Below are 18,456 nucleotides of genomic sequence, written 5' to 3' on the forward strand. Positions count from 1 at the left end.
AGGCAAATGAGGCAACTGGTTTCAGACATGTGGATTCAAATGCATTCAGTTCCACTGCCAATGACATCACTATCCTGGGAAAGACAGTTGGCCTCATTTCTCTACAGGTGGCTGAGACTTTACTAGAAAATGGACAGGACTGCTTAGAGTGCACGAGATTGAGACTGGTTTCAACACAAAGGCTTTTAAACAAGCTGTAGCCAGTGGCAACATGATCCACTCACCAGTCCATATGCCATGCTTCTTTCATGTTCCTGTGTTATGTCAGCAACATAAGCAAATACTACAGAGAAGGTGACAGCAAACACTCCTGACACAGATATAACAGCAAAGTACCACCTAAAAAATAAAAAATAAAATAGGTTAAAGAGCAAATGAGCACACACTAAAAACTGTTCAGCAATACATTACCATTGTTGCCTTAATTCAAAGTCCATATAAAAAAAAATGAATGAGATACCCTCAAGGAGACTAAAAGGTGCCTTTGTGAGGACTGTAGAATATTACTGGTGTGCCACATGACTTTGCATCTAGGGTTTCCTCTAGAACAGTGGCGTGAAACAGAACAAGTACAAATTGCTTTCATCATAAATTGTGAATTGCCACACTGCAAATCTGCCACCCGGGTAGAGCTGGGAAACCCAGGCTTGGGATAAATTACATTTTCACAGAATGCAAGGCGTTCAGTGAAAAGACTACTAAGAGTTTTGTGTATGGACTAGGGGAGTGAAGGGGATGGATAAATGATAGGATTCTTCACTGTTAAGGAGCTAGAGATAAATGGTATATGTAATAAGTATCCTTATTGATTCAAACAGATGTGTACAGTAAACAGCTGGGCACAGGATAGGCAGTGTCAGAAGCAACTTATTTTACTTGTGGCCTTGAATAAAAATATAGGCGTTCTGCTTAAAGCACGTTAAAAAAAAAATCCTAATATGAACAACGCCCATATACACATTTCTATGCCACAACTGTGTGTCTGAACATTACATAGGGGTTGGCAGCAGAAAAAGGATTGCTTCTACATACCATGGGCTGATCTTCATGAGTGGAATAGGAGCACATGTGAAGAACACTGTTAGCAGCAAGAAGGACTTTCTTCCCCAGACATCAGACAAAGCTCCTATCAAAGGGGCACTAAGGAAGGACAATAAACCCTAAAGAAGAAAAACAAAAATATTAAAGTCAAATCACACCCACAGCGCAAAGTGTACTGCATTTCAAGCTACCAAACAGGTCCCTACACGCAGACCTCATGAACTCATTTTATAATCCAACTAAACCAGTTTCCTGAACACACAATTGGCAAAATGCTGCCAAGAATACACAAACATGGGACAAATTTAATTTATTAGAGAAGAGTGAATCTAAAAATACAATCTATCCTCAGTTTGTGAGCACCAGAATCCCTGCAAAATTCTTCAAACTACACACAATATTTTTTTTCATATTTTGAGGTTTTGTAAAAAGACGAGCTATACACAAACCTATTGACCTTTGTGGCCAACCCTTCTGGGAGTGAGATTATTCTTGGTTTAGAATTTTATTCTGTGGGGTTCCAAAAGCAAATTATATCTGGCCTGGTATTTCTGGAGGGAGTAGGGATCTTTACCATGAATTGCTTGGTGTCAGAGTATGGACACCAATTTACGGATATATCAGTATGGATGTCACACCATTTCCAAAAAACACATCTTACTATGGTCCCTTTTACACTACCGCGACTTCAAAGTCACACGATCTGGCTGCGATTTCAGGGAATACCTGTGTAACTCACATCAAAGTCGGACCAAAGTAGTGCAGGGACTACTTTAAAGACAGCACGACTTGAAGTCATACTAATATGAATGGTTTTCATTGGAAATCATGGGGAATGATTTGTTATGTGACTTTGCAGTCCCAAGTCGCAGGACAAGTCGTACAAGTTTGAAAGGGGCCTAAAATGGAGCTCATAATATTCTGCTTCCCTACTCCCAACCACAAAATCATTATCTCCTCTGAAGACCTCTAGCTCCCTGGTCGCCCCTCCTCCTGTGCCCAACTCTCAGACTTCTCCAGTGTGTCTACCTCCCTCTGAAAAGCACTCAACTCCAATCTCTTTGGCCATCTTCGTCTCTGTTCACCTTTAGGACATCCATGAACTCTTTTCTTCCGGGAAACCTCTGCCTCTACCAAACAACTAAGCTTTCTCTATCAACTTGCCCCCCCCCCCCCCCACCTCACAGTTATTGCCTTTTAGAGTACAAGTTCAAAAGCAGGCTCCTCCTAAACGTCTTGAATTGTATTTTAACTGTATAGCAACCCATTACATAGTAAAATGCTGCACAAACTTTTTTTGGCGTTCTTTTATTATGCAGAATTTATAGAACCAAAACAATGATCTTTTCTTATTTGCTCCTTTTTGGTATGATAACTAGACCAGGGCTTGACAAATTTGCTTAGAATCTAGGAGCCAGCTGAAAAAGTTAGGAGCCAGTTATTTAAATTCTCTGCCCAGCGCCCAGAACTGCATGTCTGGGGCATTGGACAATAAGAATTGCTCATGCCTGATGCCAAGAGAAAAAGACAATATTTAATTAAAAAAAAAAAAAAAAAAAAAAAAATAAACTTGTTTTGTTATAAGATTTTGCAAATAAGTTTTTTTTCTCCTGCACTGATGTGCTTTGATAGGCTGCACTAATGGGCACAGATGGGCACCACTGGCAGGTGGCACTAACTGGCATTGGCAGGCGGCACTGGATTGCACTGCTTGGCATTGGCATGTGGCGCTGGACGATGGCACTGGACGGTGGCACTGGCAGGTGGCACTGGACGGTGGCACTGGCAGGTGGCAATGGGTGTCACTGGCAGATGGCATTGGCAGGTGGCACTGATTGGCACTGGCAGGTAGCACTGCTTGGCACTGGCAGATGGCATTGGCAGGTGGCACTGGATTGCACAGATTGGCAAGTAGCACTGGATTGCACTGGCAGGTGGCACTGATGGCAGGTGGCACTGGTTGGCAATGGCAGATGGCACTGGCAGGTGGCACTGATTGGCACTGGCGGGTGGCACTAACTGGCAGGTGGCACTGGATTTGCACTGCCAGGTGGCACTGGATGGCACTGATTGGCACTGGCAGGTAGCACTGGAAGGTGGCAATAACTTGCACTGGCAGGTGGCACTGGATGGCATTTGCAGGTGGCAATGGTTGGCACGTGGCACTGGCAGATGGCACTGGATTGCACTGGTTGGCACTGGCAGGTGGCACTGGTAGGTTTCACAGTCGATAGTGTAACTGTGAAACTGAATACTCCCTGCAGTGCGAGAGAGAGAGAGAGAGAGAGAGAGAGAGAGAGAGGAGCTGACAAATTCAGCGTGATGTCAGGGCAGGGGTGGGCGGGACCCGACAGCTATCCAGCCAATGATTGGGCTGCTTAAGAAAGGGGAGGGGCCCCACAGGCATCGGCCCACCCAGATCCCATCCCATTGGCTGGTGTTGGAAAGTTGAGTCGCGCCCACCCCGACATTCAGCCTCAATTTTGACAGCTCCTCTCTACACACAGTTTCACACACTGCAGCGCTGCTCTGCCAACAGTGTGTGGAGAAGGGAGGAGGATGTCAGAGGCTGCTGAGCTGCTCTCTTCCTGCTCCATCCCGACTACCAGACAGTGCTCGGTGTCTGGAGGCACCAGACACAGAGCAACAGAGGCATCTGTTAGTGACAAAAACCCAGGCGCCAGGGCACAATTTCTAGTCGCAACTGTGACCTGGCGCCTGGGATTTGTCAAGCCCTGAACTAGACCATTGATAACATTTTAAGATCTGTTCAATACGTGCAAAAGTCTGTATTACAATTTTTCTTCCAATTCTGTAATGTGTTCTCACAAAGATCCCAATTAGCCCTAATCGTGAGACTACAGATCAATCTGGCTAGCCAACAGGCCGAACAAGAAAAGGATCCATAAGCAGTCTGCACTGCCAGCTATTAAATTTAGACAGCCCAGACCTGCTATTTTCTGAATACCCGAACAGTAACTACATCTAATAGGATGCAGTCACTGATCAGCCAATCATTTTCCACCTACCACCGTGGATCTTTACAACATTAGGCCACAAATAATGCTATTTGTGCATTTCTGATAGATCAACAGGTATTTTCTGTGTATTTGAATGTCTTTAAAGTAATAAAATTTGCATGTATTGAGCGGATGTACTGCATTTTTTTTGGTATTGTTTTTCCTCTGACATACAAGGGATATGCAACTAGCGGACCTCCAGCTGTTGCAGAACTACAAGTCCCATGAGGCATAGCAAGACTGACAGCCACTAGCATGACACCCAGAGGGATGATGGGACTTGTAGTTTTGCAACAGCTGGAGGTCAGCTAATGCATATGCCTGTTTTAAACAATATTAGTTCCAGCAAGTGATGTTTTATTCCTACACTCATACCATCCCTATACACTCCCACCAAGGAATGCATTTAATTGTGACCAATTGTTATATGCCTTTGCTGCGGGAGCTCCAGGAGAATAATCCAGATGATTTTCGGAATTCTCTGGGTGATGGACCCCCGCTTTCACCAACTCTTGGCATTGTTGACCCACTATATTAAGAAGCAGGACACATGCTTGAGGCTTTTATTTTAGTTTTTGGTTTTATAATGATTTGATTTGGTATATTTTCTATATTTTTGGATGCATAGGATGCACTTTTTGGTTAAGTTCTATTGGCAGATAGCATGTCTAATTTTGTGTTTTTTTTAATCCACAATAAAAAAAATTGTGTAGAATAAAACTGGGCTATGTGTTTTACGTCAAATGACAGTTTGGGGGTAGGCAGTTACATTTTTAAAAATACAATGTAAAATTAACAAGGGACACCAACATAGTTGTATCTTTGATCTTAAAAACTAATGGATAAAGGTGTTGTGGTAACTTCCACCAAAAAAAAAAAAAAAAACAAGCATAGTAATATTCTTGATATCACTAGAAAAAAAAAACCTTTGAAAAATAGGATTTTTTTGTACTCACCGTAAAATACTTCTCCGTAATTCACCGACCGACACAGCTCCTCTCTTAGCCATTGGGTTGTTGAGAATATACTTGTTATGTAACACTCAGAACTTTCTAGCTCCACACAGGGGGTGGTCCCTTGGGTAACAACCCTCCAGCCTGCCATGCAGTCATCAGTACATCAACAAGCAGTATAACGTAAAAGAGAAAAAGGAGGGGCGGGTGCTGTGTCGGTCGGTGAATTACTGAGAAAAGGATTTTACGGCGAGTACAAAAAATCCTATCCAAATGACTCACATTCTGCCCAATCGCCAAACTGGATAATTTACAGGTATGGTCAGATATGGAGGAATTCTTCAGGAGACTAAGGCTCAAATAATATTTTCACTGTAATTAAAGGAATCCTAGGACAATAGGAGGTGACAGAAAGAAAAGGAACATCAACTTCACACTCGACAAGGAAGCGCCCCAAACTCGATACCTATATTGACAGCTTCAGGCTGCATGTCACATGCCTGATATCCACCCAACAAAATAAATTTTTATACAACCTTTCACCGCTCGAGCGAAGGGCTGTACACAATCTGCACAATAATCAGACCATCGCCATCAAACGGCAGATAAAGGGGGAGCAGTCATTGTGATGGATACAAATATATACAAGAAGGCCAGAGGCAGCTGGCAAATACCACTTAATACAAAAACACTGGATTATGATCCGACCCAGGATTTTACTAAGCAATTAAAAAGGTCTCATTACAATACAAAGCCACCTACATTCAGAACTTATCAATGCGATTCCTGTTAATCCAGAAATTGGAGACTTCTACATGCTGCCCAAGTTTTACAAGCCAGGAAATCCAGGCAATATAACAACTATGAATACTAGAGGTCGACCGATATATCGACCGATATTTGGCGTTTAATTAATCGGCATCAGGCGATTGTGCTGATAAAAAAGGCTGAGGACTTCTGCAAGGCCCCTTTCACACATGTGGATCATATATCCATATTTTCATCCATCCGTTTGCGGATGAAATACAGACATACATGCATTCCTATGGGATAGAGGGTGTCTGCGGATGAATATCTGCAGACAACTGATATCGTCCGTCTCCGCTATGCTCCGATTCTGCAGACGGAGGAAAATCCTTATTTTTCTATCAGTCTGCAGAGCGGATCATAGAGGAGAGTTGAGATCTGACAGGATGGTCAGTGCACAGTGTGCAGGGACCGCTGTCATCCGCCGGCTCAGCGGGGATTAACGGAGGGATCCTCGCTGAGCAAGCGGATCATCACGGGGCAGATCATTATGGATCCGTCCTGTGTGAAATGGGCCTAATAGAAGTCAATGCAAGTTGCCTGAAGTCTTCTGTGGAGGACTTGTTTCTCCTCTCTGGGCAGCCTGCCAAGTCTGAGAAAAGAAGCTAAAAAGAGATACAATGTTTATATTTAGCAATGAACTGAACTTCTGTGTAGGAGTTGTCAGTTTAACCATTTAAAGACAATCTTTTCTGACACTTGTTTCTTACAAGTAAAAAAACAATATTTTCTCCTAGAAAATCACTTAGACCCCCCCCCCCCAAAAAAATTATATTTTTTTAGCAGAGACCCTAGGGAATAAAATAGCGGTTGTTGCAATATTTTATGCCGCACGGTATTTGCGCAGCGGTCTTTCAAACGCAATTTTTTTGGAAAAAATACACCAATTTAAAAAAAATATTTAAAAAATTAAAAACCAGTAAAGTTAACCCATTTTTTTCATCCAAAAGATTTGATTACCTGTTTTTGTGCATTTAATATTTAAGATATAGTTTTGTTTTTTTTTCATCTAAATTATACATACAAGTAAACTGATTGGAGATAAGTTTTGTTTAATAAATGTTTAAATGTAAGACATTTTCTGTATAACTTATTACTTAAGGCTGATTTAACACTATGAGTGGATAGGCGTTGATGGTAAAACGCTGCTAGTTTTAGCGGTGCTTTACTATCATTTTAGCGGCGCTATTCGGCGGCTAGCGGGGCGCTTAGAACCTAGCTAGTGGAGGAGGAAGGGGTTAAATGCGCCCATGAACCGCCACATCGCTTTGCAGGTGCTTCAGCAGCGGTGCCCATTCATTTCAATGGGCAGGAGTGGCGTACACCGATCCAAAGATGCAGCTTGCGGGACTTTTTTTTTTTTTTTTAAACATCCTGCCAGTGTGAAAGCACTCGGGCTTTCACACAGACTGCAGGGAAGCTGTTTTGCAGGCACTTTACAGGCGCTATTTTTATCCCAAAAGCACCCGAAAACGCCCCAGTGTGAAAGGGGTCTAACTGTTAGATTTTATGACTTGAAGGAAAAAAGAAAAAAAAACAGCCCAACATAAATCGGCCCAAAAAAATAAAAATAAAAAAATAAAAAAGTAGACATCATATATCTGCCATTGGCCGCCGCAATTTCTAAATATGGGCTTCGGCCAGAGAAAACCCATATCGGTCAACCTCTAATGAATACACTTACTATCAAACTCAGACCTTGTAGAAAACATGTTAAAACTGTTAGTCATGAAGACTACTAGTTTCCTGCAAGACACCGCTGATTTTCTGAACAAGCTTAATACAGGGCTCGAAACCCCAGGTGCCAGTTCGACCAGAAATCACAACCTGGCGCCTAAGCTGCCACCGGCCCACTCACTATTGATGCCCCAGACATGCAGTGCATTAACACTGTCTGCGGTCCTCCTCCCTCCTCCACACTCAGCGGCTCTGGCAAGCATCAAGCGCCACACTAAGTGTGTGAAACTGAGAAGTAACAGAGAGGAGAGGAGAGGAGAGGAGAGAGGATCTGTCAGATTTCAGCTTGATGTTGGGGGTGGGCGGGACCCGGCCGGGGTAGGCGGCATCCAGCAGCTATCAAACACCAGCCAATGGGATCTGGACGGGCCGCTACTTGTATGTGGCCCGCCCCTTTTCTTAAGCAGCCCAATCGTTTGCTGATGTTTGAAAGCTGCTGAGTCCCGCCCACCCAAACATCAAGCTCAATTCTGACAGCTCCTCTGTTACTTTTCAGTAACAGAGTGCTCAGTGTGCCACCGCCTGCCAGTGCCACCTGCCATTGCCGCCGCCAACCAGCGCCACCGCCAACCAGTGCCGAGTGTCACCGCCAGTGCCACCAGCCAGGGCCAACCAGTGCCACCACCAACCAGTGCCACTGCCAACCAGTGCCACTGCCAACCAGTGCCACCTGCCAGTGCCACCTGCTACCACCAATCACTGCCACCTACCAGTACCAACCAGTGTCACCTGCCAGTGCCAACCAGTGCTGCCAACCAGTGCCACCAACCAGTGCCAACCAGTGCCACCGCCAATCAATGCCCCCTGCCACCGCCAACCAGTGCGTCACCGCCAGTGTCACCTGCCAGTGCCAACCAGTGTCACCACCAATCAGTGCCACCTGCCAGTGCCAATCAATGTCACCTGCCAGTGCCATCTGGCAGTTCCACGTGCCTGCCAGTGGCAACCAGTACCATCTGTCAGTCCCAGACCAGTGCCAACTGCCAGTGCCACCTGCCTAAGCCAACCAGTTCCATCTGTTGCCAGGCTTACTCCTTCTGGTCAGCCCATAACCCTGATATAACAGCGTTAAATTGGAGTGATTGACTGGGTGCTCCGTTGTGAGTTAGGGATAGGGGGTGAAAATAACTGGCCTCATCCCAGGAGCTGACAATCCATACCACCCAAAAAAAAAAAAACTGGCTCCTAAATTCAAAGCAAATTTGTCAACCCCTGGCTTAATATACAATTACCACCAAAAATACTTCTAGTCACTATGGACGAAGAATCTCTATACAGCAACATCCCGCACAAGGATGGGTTGGCAGCATGTCACAGATTCTTAACCTCGACAAACCACAAATACACTGCTGAGGATATTACACAGCTCATCAAATTCATTCTTACACATAACTACTTTACTTTCAACAATGACATTTATCTCCTAATGTATGGGTACTGCTGTGGGAAGTAAAAACGGCACCCCAATATGCAAGTTTATGGCTGACCTGGAGGACAATTTCCTGAACAGCATACAACAAAAGCCATACAGATATTAAACCTTAATATACAGATATTAAATCTTTCATATAAACCAGTGGGGATATCTGCTCACTCAGCTGTCAAAAGAAAACATCTGGGCAGTCTGCCAAGTTTTATTTTGTAACTAAGCTTCCTTCTTAGATCAAAGGAATAGAACTGTGTAAATAATTGGTCCAAGTTTTCAACATAGTGTAAATGCAGGAAGTTTAACCACTTCAAGTCTAAATATTTTTCTGACACTTCTTAAAGTGGTGTTGCACATATCAAAAAAAATTCCCAAATTTTTTTTTTTTTTAACTCAGCTCTAAATTCCTGTTGCTAGGGGGTCCCTCGTAGTCTGCCTTCTTCAGTGCCTGGACTCTTGACGTCACTTCCCCACAGTGCAGGAAAGGCTCAGCTCTGCCCCCTCCCTCCTGTCAGTCATCTGGGACACGTGACAGGTCCCAGATGACTGCGCAGCCAATCACGGCGCCATTCGCACATGCACAGTGGGTGCTCGGCTGTGAAGCCACAGCTGGGTGCCCTCAGTTAGAATGCCGGCGCCGCCAAGCAGAGGGGGGGGGGGGCACAAGTGCTCATTTGTTCCTCCGCATCGCTGGACCCTGGGACAGGTAAGTGCCCGATTATTAAAAGTCAGCAGCTGCAGTATTTGTAGCTGCTGACTTAAAAAAAAAAAACAATTAAGGGGAACACCTCCAAGTCAAAAAACAATATATATATATATATATATATATATATATATATATATATATATATATATATATATATATATATATATATATATATATATATATATATATATATATATATATATATATATATTACACATATACATACATACACACACAATGCCTTGCGAATGTATTCGGCCCGCTTCAGGCTTCAAACATAAAGATATAAAATTTTTATTTTTTGTGAAGAATCACCAATAAGTGGGACACAATTGTGAAGTGGAATGAAATCTATTGGATTTTTGAAACTTTTTTTAACTAATAAAAAAATGAAAAGTGGGGTGTGCAAAATAATTCGGCCCCCTTGCGTTAATACTTTGTAGAGCCACCTTTTGCTGCGATTACAGCTGCAAGTCGCTTGGGGTATGTCTCTATCAGTTTTGCACATCGAGAGACTGAAATTCTTGCCCATTCTTCCTTGCAAAACAGCTCGAGCTCAGTGAGGTTGGATGGAGAGCGTTTGTGAACAGCAGTTTTCAGCTCTTTCCACAGATTCTCGATTGGATTCAGGTCTGGACTTTGACTTGGCCATTCTAACACCTGGATACGTTTATTTGTGAACCATTCCTTTGTAGATTTTGCTGTATGTTTGGGATCATTGTCTTGTTGGAAGATAAATCTCCGTCCCAGTTTCAGGTCTTTTGCAGACTCCAACAGGTTTTCATCCAGAATGGTCCTGTATTTGGCTGCATCCACCTTCCCCTCAATTTTTACCATCTTCCCTGTCCCTGCTGAAGAAAAGCAGGCCCAAACCATGATGCTGCCACCACCATGTTTGACAGTGGGGATGGTGTGTTGAGGGTGATGAGCTGTGTTGCTTTTACGCCAAACATATCGTTTTGCATTGTGGGCAAAAAGTTGGATTTTGGTTTCATCTGACCAGAGCACCTTCTTCCACATGTTTGGTGTGTCTCCCAGGTGGCTTGTGGCAAACTTTAGACGAGACTTTTTATGGATATCTTTGAGAAATGGCTTTCTTCTTGCTACTCTTCCATAAAGGCCAGATTTGTGCAGTGTACGACTGATTGTTGTCCTATGGACAGACTCTCCCACCTCAGCTGTAGTTCTCTGCAGTTCATCCAGAGTGATCATGGGCCTCTTGGCTGCATCTCTGATCAGTCTTCTCCTTGTCTGAGCTGAAAGTTTAGAGGGACGGCCAGGTCTTGGTAGATTTGCAGTGGTCTGATACTCCTTCCATTTCAAAATGATCGCTTGCACAGTGCCCCTTGGGATGTTTAAAGCTTGGGAAATCTTTTTGTATCCAAATCAGGCTTTAAACTTCTCCACAACAGTATTATGGACCTGCCTGGTGTGTTCCTTGGTCTTCATGATGCTCTCTGCGCTTTCAACAGAACCCTGAGACTATCACAGAGCAGGTGCATTTATACAGAGACTTGATTACACACAGGTGGATTCTATTTATCACCATCAGTCATTTAGAACAACATTGGATCATTCAGAGATCCTCGCTGAACTTCTGGAGTGAGTTTGCTGCACTGAAAGTAAAGGGGCCGAATAATTTTGCACGCACCACTTTTCAGTTTTTTTATTTGCTAAAAAAAGTTTAAAATATCCAATAGATTTTGTTCCACTTCACAATTGTGTCCCACTTGTTGGTGATTCTTCACAAAAAATTAAAATGTTATATCTTTATGTTTGAAGCCTGAAATGTGGCAAAAGGTTGAAAAGTTCAAGGGGGCCGAATACATTCGCAAGGCTCTGTGTATCTCTCTCTCTCTCTCTCTCTCTATATATATACATATATATATATATAGAGAGAGAGAGAATTTTTTATTTTATTTTTTATCAGAGACCCTAGGGAATAAAATGGCAATTGCTGCAATATTTTAGGTCACACTGTATTTGCCCAGCGGTCTTCCAAATCGTTTTTTGGGAAAAAATTCACTTCAACAAAAAAAAAAAAAAAATTAAACTGTAAAGTTAGCCCAATTATTTTTGTTTTAATGTGAAAGATGCTACGCCGCAAGAATCATGAGAGAATTGGGATCCATCTTCTAAGCAAAAAAATCGTGATTCTCATTTTAGCCAGAATCGTGCAGCTCTATATGGACTGAAGGTGAAGAAAAACTAGGGATGCACCGAAATTTCGGGCGCCGAAACATATCGACCGAAAATGGCCTTTTCAGCATTTTGCCGAAAGAGAATTCTTGCCGATAATGGCGCCGAAAATCGCGCATGCGCAGTAGCGGTGGGATAAACTTTGGATGACATCACTCGTTCTGTGGGCGGCTTGCACGTTCCTCGCGGATAAGACGCCACACTCGTAAGCATGTTCCCTGCTGAGACGCTGGCACCTTCCCCGAGGAGAAACAATCAAACTAATTTATTTTACTATACTACTGAAACTGTCATTGCAGTCAAACAGCATGTATTACTTACGCCTTTGTGCCTTGCAGTATGGTATTAAATAGGTCTGTCTGCACTACAGTACATTGTGACATAGAAAAAAATATTTTTTTTTTTTTATATAAAACTGATTTGAAATGGAATGGCATGCTATTTATTCTGTAGTACTAGTATACTATAAAATGTATGCCCTTGTCATTGAATTTGTCATTTTGGTATAGTATAGCACACTGACATGACAGCAAGCACATGATTTTTTAAAACATGACAGTATATATATTATATTTAATAACTATATATATTATTTTATTGTACAAGCTACATAACATAACTACATCACTATATATATATTATATATTTTATAGCATCAAGCACATGAAGTTATAGTATATTATACTGCAGAATAGCTATAAAAAAAATGAAATATAGCATGCAATTGCAATTTGCATGCAAGCAATCATTTCCATTTGCAATGAAATTTAATCAGTGCAATTATATTATCTTTTTGGTACAAGTCAGATGTACTGCAGTGCAGACATATTATTAAAGTGGTTGTATACTCAATTTTTTAACTTTTACCTACAGGAAAGCCTATAATAAGGCTTACCTGTAGGTAAAAAAAATATCTCCTAAACCTGTATGGTTTACGAGATATTCCCCTCGGTATGCGCCGCTGACTGCAGCGGCGCATGCGCACAAGGGGATTCTCGGCCTGAAAATCCGGCAGTGGCCGACCGGCCGTAATGAAATCTCCCGCGCGCATGCGCGGGAGTGACGATATCGCGGCTCCGGCCACTCACATCGCCAGAGCCGCTATACCCGGAAGAAACGCTGAGGGAGCATGTCGGCTCCCTCGGCGTGGATCGGGCCAGATGTCGGGGCCTCGTTCTAAGGTAAGTATTTCATAATGAGCTAGTATGCGGTGCATACTAGCTCATTATGCCTTTTGCTTTGCAGGTTTGAAAAAAAAAAAAAAAAAAAAAAATAAAAAAAAAGTTTGCGGGTTTACTACCGCTTTAACTACCTTGCATGGCAAGAGCTACAGCGTTTAAAAAAAAGTGATAGTTTGTTATTTTTTTAAAGCTGCCTCCTGGGGTTTAGCTTTTAAATTGATTTCGTCCTTTTTTTTTTCTTTTCCCCCTCAGATTTCACTCCAACTATAGATCATTCTATGCTATTATTCTGCGCTACCAGCAAAGGTGGACCATGTCTGCAGTGTGGAAATATTTTAAAGTTTCTAATAAAGACCCCAAATTTGCAATTTGTAGTCTTTGCTCAGCAGAAATTTCAAGAGGGGGTACACTGCCAAGGCATTTTTCAACAACAGGTTTGATACACCACCTGAAAACACGACATCCAGTTCAGCATTCAGATTACAAGAAAACAGTGGCACTTCCAAAAAGTGACTCAGGCTCAACACCATCTGTGGCCACGGTCTTTGAAAATGTTAAAAAATGTGCAAGTGACAGTCCCAAAGCTCGTGCCATAACAGATAAAATTATGGAATTTATTGCATTAGACGACTAGCCATTCTCTGTTGTGGAGGACATTGGATTTCGTAGGCTCATGCAACATATTGAGCCGCGTTACTTACTACCAAGCAGACGCTACTTTGCAGATACGGGTCTACCTGAATTGTTTTGCAGTGTTAGAAAACACGTTCAAGAGCTCATGACTACCGTCAGTCCAACGAGCATGCTTAGCCTGACAGCGCAGTGGATAGATGACAAATGTCATCTTGCTACACCCGGACCGCCGCCATCTTGCGGCCCGGGAGCCTGCCGGAGCCACCGCGGCTGGGATAGAGGTAGGGGACCCTTGTTAAACCCCATCTTTGAGCGGAGACAGGCGGGGCCCGTCCGGGAGGCCTCGCTGGAGTCCGGCAACGCCACGGTCCGCTCGGGCCTAGTTCAGCCTCCGCATCCCCGCTGTTTCCTAGGGCGGCGTCCCCGCCGGACGGTGTTGCGGCCGCTCCGGCCCTCCTCTGGGACTTGGTGCACCTCCCCACGCCTGCTCACTCGGCCTCCTGCGCCCTGGCCCCAGCCTGATGTGTCACCACTGCCTGTGGCTTAAAGACTCTACCAGCTAAGGCCTGTGCACCGCACACTGGACTCTATCTGGGCCTCCATAGGCCCGGACCATACAGGCCACAACACAACTTTATCAGATGTGATCTCGGCATGAACACTCCCAAACAATACAGGACACGATCAGCGACCCGCGGGACACACAGCCGATCCTCACAGCCCGGTATCCAGCGTTTCTTCAGAGGGAGCCCGTGCACTTCCCCAGGTGACATCGCCGCCACGCCTCGGAGGCCTCCCACGACAACAGCCCCGCCTGAGACTGAGACACAGAGCTTCCCCCCTGCATCCGCCTCGGACCCCCTTTTAGGGGCTCCAACCATGTCACACTCTGCGATGGCCAGCTCCACCGCAGACCAGGGAAACCTGGACGATGACCTTCGCAGGATGCTGCGGGCCTTACCTACGAGAGCGGACATTGAAGCCTTAATCCTGCGGATAGAAGACGCTCATAACAGGGACATACAAGAGATGAGAACGGAGCTGCACGCAATTGAGGACCGGGTCTCCTCCGGGGAAACCCAGATCACCTCACTGGAGACTAGGGTGCAAGCCCTGGAACATGCGCAGGATTCCCATGCAGCGGTAGCACAGAAGATGCAGCTTCATCTGGAGGAAATGGATGACCGCAGTCGCCGTAATAACCTGCGGCTGCGGGGACTCCCGGAAGCTACGGGCCCAGAGGATTTGGCAGCGACTGTTACCGCCATCTTCCCCAGGCTCCTGGGAGTCCCGCCCCCTTCTCTGGAAATCGATCGGGTTCACCGTGCGCTGGGCCCCAGATCTACCGACCCGGCGAGACCCTGCGATGTTCTGTGCCGCCTTCATCGATATGCACAGAAGGAAGTACTCTTGAAGGCGGCATGGGATCATGGGGTCATCTACTTCGATGGAGCGCAGATCCAGATACTCCCGGACCTATCCAGGGCCACACTACAGCGCCGTGCCATGTTGAAACCGGCCCTTGAAGTTGCGAGACGCCATGGTTGCACATACAGATGGGGCTACCCCCTAACAGTCCTCTTTCGCACAGATAGCGGCTCCTTCACATTACGCACACCAGCAGATCTCCCAGCCCTCTTTGCTTTCCTGGGGGCGGAACCGGTCCCGGTGCCGAACTGGCTAGCAAGGATCCAGCGCCCTGCAGGCCGCTTAGGCCCTCCTTTAGGCAGACCTACCCTACCAGCTCACTCCCGGAGATCTCGAGGGCGGTCCCGTACCACGTCCACATCTGTTAATGGTTCATGCGAGACATGACTGTACCCTCTCGCGCATCTTATGTTGTACTGCACTGGCTGAAATTTGCATTCTTCATCAACATTTATCCCCCTTGTTTGGTATTCCCCTCTTCTGGATTTGGCCCCCGCCCCATGGCCGCCGCGGCTGCTGCCAACATGCTCGAGATGCGTGGAGAGACGCCGCACCGGGGTGTCCCCGGGCGCTTCTACATATACGCTCACACCTATGGGAGTAATGAGGCCACCCTTGCATTGCTTTGAAGAGACGCTGTTGGCCCCTTGGACGAACAGGGCAGCTTTCAACGTCAGGGACCCTCATGGCCCATGGACCTGATCCTCTCGATTGGCTTGCTTTTGAGGTGGCCCGGAGTGGGACGACGTCCTGGAACTTTTGTGTGGGGATCGGGTGGGTTGAAGTGGCGGGTGCCGTACTGCAGTCGGATGGGGACTGGAGGGATGGTATTTGACTGTGGGGCGGGGGCTGGGTCCCTTTGTTTCTGTCCCTCCTCCGCCCCCCCCATCCCTGCTTCCCTCTCCACCCCCCGCCCCCCTCCTCCCCCCCCCCCCCCCCCCCATGTCTTACTTTTATTGGGATCTGATGTTGTCTCTGGGAGGGTGCGGGGGCAGCTGTGCCAAATTGACGGATAGGGGGGAATGTTATTTTAGAGATGTTTTACATTAACTAGTTTGCTATGTTATCGGCCAGTGTAGCCAATTAGTAGGTATTTTATGCAACGTTATTTCTTGCCTAGTTCTGTGATATGTTATAACTTTCACAAATCTTGGGAGGTTTCTATCTTTCTGCCCAAACCTGCCATGCCCGCATTATTTAAATGTACACATCTACACATGCATCCATGGTCTGGGACTCCGGGGGGTTTGGGAGACTCCCTGTTGGCCCACGCTGAACACTCCCCTATTTAGGTTGACGCCTTTTATCCGGGTACACCTGGTGGGCGTTGAAGCAGCCAATTGCTGCATCTTAGTTCTCCAGCTCTGGACAGCGCTGGCTGAGAGTCCTTTCCCTCTCAGCCACGCCCCCATAAGTTCCCGCCCCTTTAATTTACCGCTATTGCTCTCCACTGTCACTTTCTTCCACCCACACGTCCTCTATCCTCTTTCCTCCCCCTTCCCAATCCTTCTACCCTGACCCGATCATGGATGTGCTTAATATTGTTACCCTTAATGCGAAAGGACTCAACGTCCCAGAGAAAAGACGCATGCTGCTGAACGACATGAAACGACAGAACACTGACATTGTCTTAATACGGGAGACACATTTTAGGGATAACAAGTTCCCTATCTTGAAAAATAGGTACTATCCAACGGTCTATCACTCCACATACACGGAGGTCAAATCTAGAGGGGTCTCCATTCAAATAGCGGCCAGAATACCATGGACCCTGCTGGACTTAATGACGGACCCAGGAGGGAAGGTTTTTATTCCTTAAAGGCCTGGTTGGAGGGGTGAAGGTTACCATTGTTAACTTATACGCCCCCAACAGTAGACAAGATCAGTTTGTGAAAAGACACTTAAACTTACTTCAAAAATTTAGGGAAGGCCAATTGATTATAGGCGGAGACCTAAACATCCCCTTAATACCCGCGGAGGACACCTCCACAGGGCTATCCTCCTTCCCCCGGGGCATGAGGAGAGCTGCACACGCAGCCTTACACGCTGCACAATTGGTGGATGTGTGGCACCTCTTCCACCCCAGGGAACGGGATTACAGTTTTTTTTTTCTAGGCCGCACCACAGGTACTCACGCATCGATTATTTCTTGATGCCACACAACCAACTTCAGGCAGTTAAAGGATCCACCATTGGATCTATCACATGGTCTGACCACGCCCCAGTTACATTACGCTACGCTTTGACAGACTTTTACAGGGGACAAAAGAAGCCATGGAGGCTCAATGAGAGTCGCCTCCAGGACGTCGAGGTACTGGCAGATGTGACGGCGGAAATATCCCATTACTTTCATACTAACAGCGCGGGGGACTGTGAGGCGGGCCTAGTCTGGGAGGCACACAAGGCGGTAATTCACGGAGTTCTGATAAAACACGGCGAACAGCGAACCGCCCAATTGTCTGAGTTATTTGGTAGGCTTCAAATCTTCTAAACTAAACAAACAGACACCGAATACTCCCTTAAGTAGTGAGCTGGATACAATACGTACCCAGATAAACGATCTTCTCCACTATAGGGCTAAGGCAGCGCTCCAGATCTCCCGTAAAAAGGATCTATGAATCGGGTAATAAATGTGGTAGATTACTTGCGCAATCGCTGCAATCCCAACGGGCGGCTTCTTATATACCTTATGTTCTCTCCTCCTTGGGGACGCTGGAGACGCTGCCCCAACAAATTACCAATACATTCAAATCCTTTTACGAAACTCTCTACAACCTGGACACTGCTCGGCCCTCCCCCATGCACATAGCCGACTACATAACCTCTTTTAATATGCCCACTCTGCCGACAGAAATACGGGGCACTTTGGAGGAACCTATAACACTGTCCAAAATCCAACAGGCAATAGGTAATACCAAAAGAGGGAAGGCCCTGGGTCTTGACGGCCTAACATTACAATACTATAAGACCCTACTCCCGTCCCTTGGACATCATCTCCTTCACCTTTTCAATGGTCTTACTAAGGGGGGCAAGCTCCATGAGGTCACGTTACAGGCTCATATAGCAGTGATCCCTAAAGAAGGCAAGGACCCGTCTCAGTGCGGGAGCTATCGCCCAATTTCTCTCTTGAATGCGGATCTTAAGCTATTTACTAAAATCATAGCTACAAGGCTGCAGTCATACATCCCGGATCTGATACACCTTGATCAGGTGGGCTTCGTCCCAACTAGGGAGGCTAGGGACAATACCACCAAAGTCCTGAACCTGCTGCATACTGCCACCTTGGAAAACAGGCCGAGTGTCTTTCTCAGCACAGACGCGGAGA

General features: G+C 45.6%; 1 protein-coding gene across 1 annotated transcript in view; it reads right to left on the reverse strand.

Annotated features, from left to right (window-relative positions):
- Nucleotides 1–18,456, reverse strand: part of SLC71A1 (solute carrier family 71 member 1) — a 132,047-nt gene that overhangs the window by 55,940 nt on the left and 57,651 nt on the right. Inside the window, exons 5-6 of the mRNA XM_077452838.1 lie at nucleotides 1,033–1,160; nucleotides 225–339 (exon numbers count right to left, since the gene is read on the reverse strand). Coding sequence (XP_077308964.1) covers nucleotides 225–339; nucleotides 1,033–1,160 — 243 coding nt within the window. The remainder of the gene's footprint in view (nucleotides 1–224; nucleotides 340–1,032; nucleotides 1,161–18,456) is intronic.

The sequence above is a fragment of the Lithobates pipiens genome, unplaced genomic scaffold (assembly GCF_037356315.1).
Source record: "Lithobates pipiens isolate NorthernLeopardFrog02 unplaced genomic scaffold, aLitPip1_a1.2 Scaffold_23, whole genome shotgun sequence".
Classification (NCBI taxonomy): domain Eukaryota; kingdom Metazoa; phylum Chordata; class Amphibia; order Anura; family Ranidae; genus Lithobates; species Lithobates pipiens.